Source organism: Notothenia coriiceps, unplaced genomic scaffold, assembly GCF_000735185.1.
Source record: "Notothenia coriiceps isolate Sejong01 unplaced genomic scaffold, NC01 NC01_scaffold00010968, whole genome shotgun sequence".
In the NCBI taxonomy this organism is placed as follows: domain Eukaryota; kingdom Metazoa; phylum Chordata; class Actinopteri; order Perciformes; family Nototheniidae; genus Notothenia; species Notothenia coriiceps.
In genome coordinates, this window is record NW_011343669.1 from 15,784 (window position 1) to 28,904 (window position 13,121).

Below are 13,121 nucleotides of genomic sequence, written 5' to 3' on the forward strand. Positions count from 1 at the left end.
TCTTTAAAGTAGAGACACTACATACTGATATACACCTGAACATCAGCAGGAGAGGACTCTTTAAAGTAGAGACACTACATACTGATATACACCTGAACATCAGCAGGAGAGGACTCTTTAAAGTAGAGACACTACATACTGATATACACCTGAACATCAGCAGGAGAGGACTCTTTAAAGTAGAGACACTACATACTGATATACACCTGAACATCAGCAGAATATGACCCCTTTAATAGAAATTGGGAGTGGCCCAATATTTCGTATTTAAGGGTTGGTAAAGAGTTTTGGGCTCTAGGACCACTCTGATGTTGCTTTGTTTTTTGTTTTTTTTAGTACCAGCATTACAGTGGGACAGATTTTGACTCGGAGCTTCGCCTGCTGATCCACCAGAGCCTGGCGGGCGGGATCATCGGGGTGAAAGGAGCCAAGATTAAGGAGCTGAGAGAGGTGGGACAGAGGAGATTAATTGTTAAAATAATCAAGTTTGTTTGTAGAAATGACGTTAAATACATGTATGAAAACACTACTTTTTATCTGGCATTATTGGTTTATATAATAATAATAATGCTGAAAATGTATAAAAAAAATATGCTTTGTAATAAAGTAAAATGTAAACTAAATATAATTAATTCATAAATAATTAAATACGGAAATGTTTGTCAGGCACATTTCATGTATGCATATTTTAGTGTCATTATTTATTGTAATGGCAGCATTGTCCTTCCATAGCTTAGTAGCAGAGTTATCAAAGTGGATTTAATTGGTTTAATATGTTCCTGTTTCCTGCCCAGAACACCCAGACCACCATCAAGCTGTTCCAGGAATGCTGTCCTCACTCCACCGACAGAGTGGTTTTGGTCGGAGGGAAACCAGAGCGAGTCGTCGAGTGTATAAAAGTTATCCTGGAGCTGGTGGCCGAGGTCAGTCTTAATTTACTTTATTACATGGCTTCAGAGGTGGGAAGCATTGGAGTACAAATACTTTGTTACTGTACTTAAGTACATTTTTCTGGTATCAGTACTTTACTCCACTACTTATTTTTCTGACAACTTTTTACTTTGACTTCTTACATTTTGAACACAAATACCTGTACTTTCTACTTCTTACATTTTGAACACAAATACCTGTACTTTCTACTTCTTACATTTTGAACACAAATACCTGTACTTTCTACTTCTTACATTTTGAACTCAAATACCTGTACTTTCTACTTCTTACATGTTGAACACAAATACCTGTACTTTCTACTTCTCACATTTTCCAAACAGGCTGGTTCCTTTAGTTTGAATGTGTGTTTGGTGGCGTGATCATTATTATTTAGAGTCATTGCGTGCCTATTGATTTGAACACGATCCGTGTATCCATCATTTCCTGGTCTTCTCTAAAGAAGAGGGACCAATGAAAACGTTGTCATGTTGCCGTTGTTCAGCATGGAAACATTCATTAGCTAACAATGACATTATTGTTCTATTAATATAAAGGGAGGTCAGGTACTCTTTAAAACAGCTGCTAGTTATGGGTACTTTTTTACTGAAGTACATTTCAAAGCCTCTTTACTTTTACTTGAGTAAAGAAGTTTAGTCAGTATTTCTTTTCACCAGAGTATTTTTAAACACGAGTATCTGTACTTCTACTTGAGTAAAGGATGTGTGAACTTTTGCCATCTCTGCAAGGCTTAATCGAATACTCGATTCTGATTGGTCAATTCGGACATTTTAGAGGTCAATATGACAAAAGCACAGACTGCTGTTTTTCACAGTTTTTACTCGTTATATAATTACATTACATTATATAAAGACAACTTTAAATATCATAAAGTAAATGTTTAACAAGCAATCTTTTTAGTTTTTTACAGCTTTTTTTATTAAATTTCCAGAAATAAATGTTGTGAAATAATCAAATCAAATGAATAATGAACAAATAAATACAAGTTAGATAGATATATATAATTTTTAATAATTCCCTTTTTATTCCACAGGCGCCTATCAAAGGCCGAGCGCAGCCTTACGACCCGAACTTCTACAACGAGACGTACGACTACGGCGGCTTCACCGTTGTTTTCGAGGAGCGAGGCAGACGACCAATCGGAGGAGGGGGTTTCCCCATGAGGGTTCGAGGGGGCTTTGATCACATGCCTCCCCCCTCCAGAGGCAGCAGGCCGATGCCCCCCTCCTCCAGACGGGACTATGATGACATCAGCCCGCGACGGGGTCCTCCTCCTCCTCCATTGAACAGAGGAGGAGGAAGAGGAGGGAGCCGAGCGAGAAATCTGCCTCTTCCTCCTCCACCGCTGCCAAGAGGAGGGTGAGGAGAGGCACTTTAAAGTCAACAAGGGTTTAAAAATAATGAATAAAAAGACAGTAAAAACTATGAAATACCATAACATTTCGGACTCAAGAGGACAGACGTAGGGACATCTAAGCTCTCTATCTATGGGCTTTATTTAAAAGGAAGGTGTTCAGACCCAGAGACGCTTTAAACGTCCCACAGTGGGGGACATGTACAATACATTTGTAAAAAAAAGGGAGGATCGGTGTACCGAAGGATTTAGTCCTGGTGTGTTTTTAGAAACCAGGCACATAAGTAGTGTGGTAAGACATAATGGGAACAAACAGTTCCTAAGCATGGATTACTGTGGTGTGGTTAGAAGTGTTAAAGGTCACCTATCATGCTATTTTTAGCCAATAGCATAGGTCTCAGATATATAAAAATATATAAAAAACATGTCTATGAAGTGTTTTGCTCAAAATACCAAACAGATCACCCATTCTAGCCATGCCTCATATCCCTCTATTTCACTTCCTGTTTCAAAGTGCTTAAAAATAAATCAAAAAGTAGGGGTCTGAGCTCATGCGGGACCCGGCAGCTACTGTCTAAACTAAATACTGCCGTGATGAAACGCCATATCATGGATTATCAAGGATTATCTCTGAAACAGTATGGAGCTCAAAGGCTTTCTCTCTTGCCGGTTATACCACAAGGTGAGTTCCTTTTTACTTCCTGCTTCTTCACACACATGCTCTCCAGTACATGTTAGCGATGCTAATGTAAACACCGACCATATTACGTCCAAAACAGTTGGGCATTGTTTCTGATAGCAACGTTTCTGATAGGGCCGTGGGTCCACATTTCAGATATTACGTCATATCGGACGCAAATCTGGATCAGCTCCGTTGTTCCCCGTTTTTAGAGATTTGGGTACGGAGGAAAAGAGAGGGTTTTATTTTCTGACGCTGCGTGAGTTCCCTGACACACCGGGGACACATGTTGATGTATGAAAGACATCAAAAAGTGCATTTTGCATGATTGGTACCCTTTAAGTAAAAAAACAACAACAACAAAAAGAGAATTAATCAAATTTGAATAAAATAAAATAACAAAAAATAAATGTTTTTATGTATTAATAATGTTCTCAATAACCTGCTTATTTATTGTAATTTATGAATTATTGTGAATTCATTTCCAAAGTATATTTTGAATGTGTCAATTGTAACGGCAGCTTTAGCCCTCCATAGATTAGGAACCGTAGGAAGTTTGTATTTTAGTTTTCCAACATTTTCGCTGTCCTTGTTTCCAGGGGGGACAGATTCTCTCATGGCAGTTATCACGGCGGCATGGACGACAGACAGAGGTGAGGACAGGCCAGGATTATCAATAACTCATGATATGATAGAGATATTATACTATATACATTTATAAAATACACAGGTAAAAAACACCACCAATTCAGAGTCTGAACTGATCACAGGTCATCACATAGTCTGCATGTCCCTTCCTGCAATAAGTATTATACCTAAACAAATCAGTGTAAAATGAACCTAAATAAAATGTATGAAATGTAAATAAATTGGTATAAAACATGTATTTGTTGGATATATAAATGCATTTAATATAATATAATTATGTGTGTTTAGTGACAGAAGAGGCCGAGGAGGAGACCGTTTCGACAGCATGGTGAGTGTGTGAATATGTGTGTCATGTCGTTTATTGTGAAATATGTTTCAGACGAGGTGATTGGGATTCCTCTTTATGAGTGTAACACACACAGGCATGGTCACCGTGCTGCTCCCCCCGTGTGTGTGTGTGTGTGTGTGTGTAGTGTGTGTGTGTGACGTTAGTAGTGTGTGTGTGTGTGTGTGTGTGTGTGTGTGTGTGTGTGTGTGTGTGTGTGTGTGTGTGTGTGTGTGTGTGTGTGTGTGTGTGTGTGTGTGTGTGTGTGTTCGCACACTGATCCGGGGCCTGTTGTTGCCTGGCAACAGTTGTCTCCGTGGTTACCGCGGAGCAGCTGAGTACGTAGTCCGGAGATCCACCGGCGCTAGCACAAATGAACTTGAGCTGAAAATAAAAAAAACGGAACCTGAACAGGCGTCCTTTAGGTCTGAAGAACATATACATCAGAAAATGTTTAAAGTATTTCTAAAAATGTAGGGGAAAATATGGCGGGATTCAGAACTGCATATATTGAATTTATAGGATTCAAATAATTACGATAATATATTATTTTGTACACAGCTAATGCTAACACCAGCACTATCAAAATGTCCTCTTATTACGGCGTCCTTTAAACTGTTTCTTGTTCATCTTTTTTCCTTTCCATCGATCCTGACACGCAGGGAGGAGGAGGATATGGTGAGTGACATTCATTATTTAATCAAACAAAGTCATGTCATTGTTTTAATTGTGGTAATAATTAGTTTTAGACATGTTGCGTATTGTCCTCTTCATCAGGGACACTTGTACAATGATCTTCCTTTAATGCAGAGTTTCCTAATTGTTTTTCAGACAAGGAACACTCAGAAGGTAGAAGAAATACTGGGGACCCCCTAACGATCATATATACACAACGAGAGAAATAGGAACATATTACAGGTTTTAAATTCAATTGCCCCACCCCAACATCAAATAACCGATTTAAATTAAATTGGCTAAAAGTAGTAATGCAATATATTAACATTTCAAATTCAGAGAAATGGGATCATTATAAGTTGATTTCAGAAAACACACACACACACACACACACACACACACACACACACACACACACACACACACACACACACACACACACACACACAGTCATACAGTCATACACACACACAGTCATACACACACAGAGTCATACACACACACACACACACACACACACACACAGTCATACACACACAGTCATACACACACACACACACACACACACACACACACACACACACACACACACACACGTACACACTCGTACACACACACGTACACACACACACACACACGCGCGCGCATACAGCATGCATACATAGGCTAAATAAAACACAGATTCTGATTATCATAATAAAATTACTTTTTTATTCAGATCAGCTTATATTGTTATACTATTTTACATTTAGAAAAAATATTATTTTTGTTAAACTAAATTCTGTAAATGTAAGATATCATGGTACTTTACACACACACACACACACACACACACACACACACACACACACACACACACACACACACACACACACACACACACACACAACACACACACGTGTATCCAGTATGTTGAGAGTCAATAAAACACAGTTTCGGATTTTCATTTAAAAATAATAAACACTACATTATTAACTATTTTAGATTTTAAAATTATTTTCAATACATCATAATAATTTAGATAAATGTAATCTCTCCCTGGGGGTCCCTTTGCCTCCCTTTCCTTATTATTTAGAGCACATAGAGGGAGGAACGGTTCACTTTAGGTGTTTTCTGTAGTTATGTTTTCCATCACTCTTCCTCCTCTGGTTTGTTTCATTTCTCACTCTCTTGTTTCCTCTCCTAAAGACAACAACTCCTCCTGGGAGCACTTCCAGTCTGGTGAGTGGGGATGGATTACATGTCTCTTCTCTCTTGACCCCTCACACCTAAAGGGCTTCTTGTTGCATGCTTCAGTCAAAGATAGAACCACCTGAAATGTTCTTTATCTCCTGATTTCAGGCGGCAGAGGCTCGTACAGCGACATCGGAGGCCCAGTCATCACAACACAAGTCACCATCCCAAAAGACGTGAGTGTCCAAAAAAAATGCTTCAAAGACTTAATTTAGTTAAAGTGGACCTATCATGCTATATTTGAATAATATAGTGTAGTACCATTCCTATATAAGGCATATTTATACTTTTTATTTTTCAAAATACCAAACAGATCATGCATTTTATCCATTCCTCATTTCGCTCAATTTAACATTGTCTTTGCATGGGCTGATTCTGTGAGAACAGCACCATCTACAGGCCTGGCATATGTACTACAGAGTCTCCAGCGCTTTCCAACGGCAATGTCCGTGGCTGTCTCCTCCTGATTGGTGGAGTTGGCCCAATAGCCGTAGCGCCACTTCTGTGACGTCATAGAAGTGTTCAAATCTGGATCAGTCTGTATCAGATCCGTTGCAGCCCCTTTTTAAGAGATTTGGGTATGGAGGAAAATAGAGAGGGTTGTGTTTTCTGACACTTGGTGAGTTCCCTGGAACACCGGGGACACATATTCATGTATCAGAGACGTACTAAAGTGCATTTTGCATGATTGGTCACCTTTAAATATGGAGTTAAAAAACACCATGCTGTTGCCAAAATATCCAATCAACAGATTAACAGTCAGTCTAAAGCGCTTCCTGTTTGTAAAAAGTCAGTGTAAGCATGAAACATTGATTATTTTATCCTCAATCGGAGCCGGATAAACACATCTACTGCTGTAGTGTGGACCCTTCATACGGATGAACAAAGATGTCATTACTAGGGTTGGGTACTGAAATCAGGAACCGAAAAGAACTGGAATCGAAAAGCAGAACCAGGAATATATATATTGGCAAGAAAATCTACAAGAGATTGTACAGTGCAATCAGAGAGATTCAGGGTGTTTCTCAATGTCGAGGATGCTTGCTTGGTAGCACATGTCTTCCGAGTCACTTTCTTCAGAAGCTAGGCAAGAATCCTTCGTGGCATTCGGAAAACGAAGAGTGGAACAGGCGAGCAGGTGTGCAGGTGTGCGTCATATGAGAGGCCCCGCCTTACATTTTCGCCACAGATTTGGGGAAATTGGTCCGTGCGCAAAGCATTGTGGGGATTTTAAGACCGGAGTCTACACATGTGCCGCCTCGAAATGTCTCGCTACGAAGTACGCCGGCCTCGGTAGTATGCTTGAAATAGTGGCTCTGGAGCAGCTTTACTCGACATTGAGAAACACCCACAGTATGTCCAGGTTTTAGAAATCAAGAACCGAAAAGAACTGGAATCGAAAAGCACAACCAGGAATATATATAACTGAAACTGAATATATATATTTTTTTATTAATATATTTGTTATTCCCTTTTAAATATATTTAAATATTTATTAAAATACCAAGAGAGAAATAGAAAATAGGGAAAAAATGTAACAAACACAGAAAATAATAAATCGTAACATATTTAAATATGAAATAAAAATATATAATATGCAAATTTGTTTTTGCTTTGATAAATAATTTTTTTTGTTTTTTATGTTGTATTCTATTCATATGTTTTTATTTAAATGCACAATTATGAAAATGCCGTCTTTATTTATACGTTACAAACCGCACATTTTGCTGTAAATAAAGACCTTCAGGGTTCCTACGCTCATTAAAAACATGGAAAAGTCATGGAAATTCAAAATGCAAATTCCAGGTCATGGAAAACCATATTTTTCCCAAAGTTTTGGAAAATTAATGGAAATGTAACTAAAGTTGCATCAAATATAATTCATATTTTAGCTAATCGCCGAAATAGTAATACTATAATGATAATAAATACTGTATCGTATGAAACGTAAAATGGCATTTAACTGACGAGGTGTTTTGCTGGAGAGAGATTTCAGTTGCTTTAGCGTGTAGAAGCTAGTTAGCCTACTATTTGATTTGTTTTAGATTGGCACAACATGTTTCAGACCTTATTTTCCTGTTCCAAGTTAAAATAAACCATTTTCAGTGGTACGCTGAGTAATGTTTTTGGTCATGGAAAATTAGGTAAAGGTCATGGAGAGGTCATTGGTGAAAAAGTGTATGAACCCTGAACCCTCCTTTGCTCTGCAGCTGGTTACAAAAGTTTCAAAAACAACAAATGTTGCTGTCAACAAAGACCTTAAGACACGTTTCCCTGCTGATCTAACCCTCCTTTGCTCCCCAGCTGGCGGGCTCCATCATCGGGAAGGGGGGCCAGAGGATCAAACAGATCCGCCACGAGTCCGGAGCCTCCATCAAGATTGATGAGCCACTAGAGGGCTCCGAGGACCGAATCATCACCATCACGGGCACACAGGACCAGATCCAGAACGCCCAGTACCTGCTGCAGAACAGGCACGTTCTCCAGTGACCCCCCCCCTCCCCCCCCCAACCCACAAAGAGCTGCTATCTGTGGGTCTGCTCTGCATGGAAGTAAACATGGGTTTTGTTGCTGTTTTTAAGATAGTTAATTTGCTTTATTGAGTGTCTGCAGTCAGGTAAAGCACACACAAAGAAATACATCAAACATATTATGAGCCTGCTGTCGCTCTGAAGGGGCACGCTGCAGGTGAAGGAAGTACTAAATCTAGATATCTCCTTAAATCTTCCCCAGATCGTTAGTAATAAATGCAATCATTGTTCCTATTGAGGTTTCTAAAATGTTGTGTTTGCAAGATAGGCATTATGTATTAAAAACTGTGCTAATTTGGATTTGTTAGGTTAAATGTTCTTGTTTCATTTTCAGTTTTGATAATCTGTTTGTATTTTGAGGAATAAAAAATGCTCCATAAATCAGGCTCTGTTTTGAAATGTTTAATTAACAAATATAACAATTAAACTTCCCCTGTTGGTCATTAGAACAATCCTTTTTTACTTTATAAGAGTTCTTAAATGTTATGTTTTAATTTGCTAACGATGCATTCATGTATTCAGTCCGTGGATTTCTGGAATCGGATATTTTCCATTTTCAAAATTCTTCTTTATTATTTTGAGTCTAGAGAGATTTTATATTCTTCAAATGTGAGGACCTGCTGCTTCTGGTAATAATATGAAATATATACTTATTATATATAGAATTGTCGACCCTTTTTATAAACAAAACAATGGAGAAAGTCATGATTCCACAGCACAAACAATCATAAGCTTCAGCCTGATCTGAAATCAGTGTGTAACTTTTGGACGTAATGCAAAGCGCCTTTTAAGAAAGAAATATGTGAGTTTTAATGTTGAGTTTCACACACTTCCTTCTCTCCTTCTCTCTACATGTCTAAGCAGTCATGAAGCTTTTCTATTTAGTGGCATGTTTTTTTAAATAAATGCTGTCATTCCACAATAAAAATGTGTGTGAAGCATCCGATCTCACGTTCCTCTTCCAATAAATATTCCTAATGTTGTCCTACTTTCATGTGTTTCTGGTTTCAGTGTGAGGCAGTACTCTGGTCGCTTCTTCTAGAAAAAGGAGAGCGATAAAGAAGAAGAGAGAAGCCATGCCGCCATACTGTTTCCTCCTCTTCCTCCTCAGAGCCGACATTCCCCTGCTTCTCCTCCCCTTTTTCTTTCTCACAAAACACAACGATTTTCATTTGAATCTCAAATCTGTCGGACAGATTCTCGTGGAGTGAACTCATCTGTGTTTTTCTGCTTTATTTCAGTGCAGCATGCAGAATGTAATCTCTTTGTAAAGACATTTTGTTTCTTCCCCTCCTTAAAACCTTTAAGCACACTTTCAAAAGCTGCATGGTGTCAGAATGGTGAAGTACCATTAAAATAAACTTTGATTTTTACTCAATTTCAGCATACTTTTAAAGTGCTTTTTTGTAAGAGGGGGCTTTATTGAAGTAGTTTGACATTTCCTTCTTGCAAGAGCTTGGTTGGTTCTTATGTGTGTATGAAAAATAAATCCTACTTAAAGAGGCCCTATTTTGGTTTTGGGGTTTTCCCAAATAGATGTCCTACTTTTGCTTTAAGTTGGGATAAATGTGCCAGTGTGATGAAGCAAAAATAGACGCTGTATAAAGTGTGTGTATATATTTACATGAAGTAAACATTAGTGTCATGAGTGCTGACGTTAAATAGGCCCTACTTTCTTGGAAGGAGATTGCGTCATCAATCAGGTTAGGTCATCTTTTTTTAAATGTCTTTTCTGCCGCTCATGACTGGCTGTGATTCAACCTTAACATCTGATCTGTTTGATCCATGAGTGTGTTTAATTTTGAAGCATTTTTAAAGTGTGTTTCGGAGCATACAGAGTCCATGTTGGTTGTCCTGTTACCTCCTGCAGGAGTTTAGTAAATAAAGTCTGTCACAGTTCTGCAGCGTGGCTCTACTTTCTGCTCAGAGGTGTAAAGTAACTAACATTTACTCGAGTACTGTATTTAAGTTCGATTTAGAGGTACTTGTACTTTACTTCAGAATTATAATTGTGCTTCTTAGTACTTCTACTCCACTACAGTTCAGAGGTAAATGGTGTACTTCTATTCCACTGCATGTATTTAATACCTTTAGGTACTTTACAGATCTGGATGAATGATGTGAAATCTAATCAAGTGTTAAATCAGACTTTAGTTCCACCTGGAGTAAATCCACAAGCTACCCTGCAGTATACAAAGTCATTCAAACTAGCTGCACCTTTACCAGCTTTGAGAACACTTTCATGATCAATCATTATAAAACATATCATATATATTATTCTGAAATAGACCAATCTGCACAATGACTACTTTTACTGTCGCTACTTTCACTATATTTTGAATTCTTTTGGTTTTTGTTTTTGTGTAAAGAAGGATTTTTTTGTACGGCGAAAGATAAAATTTTCGAAAAAACCCGGTTCAGAAAAGGAAACGGAGCACGGAGCGATACGAGGACCCGAACGAACACAAAGGTTGAAACGATGACGATGCAAAGTAAACAAAGGACGACGACACAAAAAAGGACGAACGACGACGAGCGGAAAAACCGGGGGGGGGGGGGGGGGTGGTTTTGGGGTTTTCCCGAAAGGGTTGGACGATCCGAGCCTCCCATTCAATAAGATTTTAGTGAAGTTGAAAAGTTTACAAGAAAACATTTTTTTTTTTTTTAGACACCCTCAACCTAACTCCCGGGCTCGGATCTGCGGTTTTTTTTTTTGAGTTTTTTTGAATAATAACGAACGAAGGATTATTTTTTTTTGTATAATTTCTTTTTTGTGCCACTCAACAGCTCTGACTTTAATGTCCGACAGTCAATTTTTTTTTTTCGTTCAACCTACTTTTTTTTTTTTTTTCAATAAAGAATCGTACGTATTTAAAAGTTTTTTTTTAGTTTTTTTTTTTTAGTTAGAAAGGGTTCACCGGGTTTTTAGTGTTAAATTTTTGTCCGTAAATTAGTATAAAAATTTTTAAAGGGTTGATCTAATTTCTTAAATTCTTATTTCTATCTATCTAAATTCCTTGTAAAATTGAAATAACCAAAGTAAGTTGGTTTTTCCCTTTGTTGGTCTCACATGATTAATTTTTTGCCTTTAAGAAATGTTCTCTGTTGAAATTTACAAAGAACCACCCCCTGTTTTTTTCTATTACACGTTTTTGTAAGCCGGTTTAGACCGGTTTTTTAATTTCCCTCCGTTTTTAAAAAAAAAAAAAAAACTTTTTTTTAAACACCGGAAGGACAATTTCATCTTTTTCATTCGGTTTTGTTTTTCATTTTTTTCTATAAGTTTGGATTTTTTTAGGTGGTTTGATTTTTTTCAAAAAGTCATTTTTTTTTACTCGAAAGTTTTAAGTGGGTTTAATAAATTTTTTTTATATATTAAATATGTGTTCAAGGGTTTTTTGGTTTTTCGGGGGTCCTTTTTTCAAACCCGCCGGCCCCCCTGGAAAGACAAACGCGGGGGTTGGGTTAAAAAGGCCCAACAACCAAAGGGTTTTTTTTTTGGGGTCGCCCAAATTGACCGGGTTTTTAAAGGCCAATAGTCAAAAAAAAAGGCACCCCCCACCCCTGCGCAGGGTTGGGGCCGGGGTTTTTTGTTTTTTTTTTTTTGGGAAAAAAAAAAAAGGGTAAAAACCCCCCCCCTGAAAAATGTTAACCCCCCCTTTTCTTTTCCCCTTGTTAGACCCCTTTTTTTTTTAGGTCGCCCCTAAATGGAAAAAACAATTTTGAATTTTTAATTTTTTTTTTTTTGAAAATGGGGTTCCGGTAACTTTTTTTTTGGATAACAAATGGGGTTACCCCCCGGGAATTAAATCTTAGGGTTTTAATTCAAAGGAAATTTTCCCAACCAAAAAAAATTTTTAACGTTGAAAATGTTTTTTTTGTCAGGCCTTTTTAGGATCCCTAAATTAAAAAGACAAAAAAAGGAGGTAAAAAGGGTAAAAGATTTTTCGGTTTTCCCTCACGGGGCTTCTTCCAAACCCCCTTTTCGAAAGGCCCCCCCCCCCCCCCCGGCCCCCCCCCGGGGAATTTCCCCCCCCGTTTTTGGAGTTTGACCCGCCCGTAAAAAACGGGAGATCGGGGTCCGTAAAAAACTACCCAAATTTTAAGACACCTGGCAAAGCCCCGGAAGGAGAGGGTTTTTTGGTTTCAACCCCCCACCGGGTAAAAAACCCGGAAAAGTACCCGCCGGGGCGTTTAACCCCCCCCTTTCCGTTCGGAGAGTATCCCCCCTTTTTTTCCCCCTTTTGCCCCCCTTTTCCCCCCACCCCCCCCCCTTGGGGGCGGGGGGGGAAGGGTTTGGCGACATAAAGGTTTCAAAAAAAAAGAATAAATTTTTTGGGTGTAGGGTACCCAAAAGGGTTTGCCCCCATTTCCTAATGGTACATAAAAAAACCCCGAACCCCGCGAAATAATAAAAGGGAAATCCCCCCCCGGGTTATAAAATTAAACAAACAATAGAATTTTGGGGTTCCTTCCCTAAACCGGTAAGTTGGGGGGTGACCACTTCATAAGGAAACCATTTTTTTTTTTTTTCCCCCCCACCACCCCAACCCTTTTAAATAAAGAGGAAAAAGAAACCTTTTAAAATCCTAATTTTTTTTTTTGATTATGAAAAAACTAAACTTTAAGGTGGGGTTGAAAAAAAAGGGGAAAAAAATCCCCAGGTTTTTTTTTTCCCCAGGGTTTTTTTAAAAACCCAAAGTTGGCAGAAAAATAAAAAAAAAAAAG

The 13,121-nt window shown here is 38.3% G+C and overlaps 1 protein-coding gene across 1 annotated transcript in view; it reads left to right on the forward strand.

Annotated features, from left to right (window-relative positions):
• The window catches only part of LOC104946371 (heterogeneous nuclear ribonucleoprotein K-like), a 15,734-nt gene extending 5,441 nt beyond the window's left edge, over positions 1 to 10,293 (forward strand). Inside the window, exons 4-14 of the mRNA XM_010772196.1 lie at positions 337 to 450; positions 795 to 923; positions 1,982 to 2,307; positions 3,581 to 3,634; positions 3,918 to 3,957; positions 4,617 to 4,632; positions 4,786 to 4,803; positions 5,818 to 5,850; positions 5,971 to 6,038; positions 8,167 to 8,336; positions 9,405 to 10,293. Of these exons, the coding sequence (XP_010770498.1) occupies positions 337 to 450; positions 795 to 923; positions 1,982 to 2,307; positions 3,581 to 3,634; positions 3,918 to 3,957; positions 4,617 to 4,632; positions 4,786 to 4,803; positions 5,818 to 5,850; positions 5,971 to 6,038; positions 8,167 to 8,336; positions 9,405 to 9,435 (999 nt within the window). The 3' untranslated portion in view covers positions 9,436 to 10,293. The remainder of the gene's footprint in view (positions 1 to 336; positions 451 to 794; positions 924 to 1,981; positions 2,308 to 3,580; positions 3,635 to 3,917; positions 3,958 to 4,616; positions 4,633 to 4,785; positions 4,804 to 5,817; positions 5,851 to 5,970; positions 6,039 to 8,166; positions 8,337 to 9,404) is intronic.
• Positions 10,294 to 13,121: the final 2,828 nt, after the last annotated feature.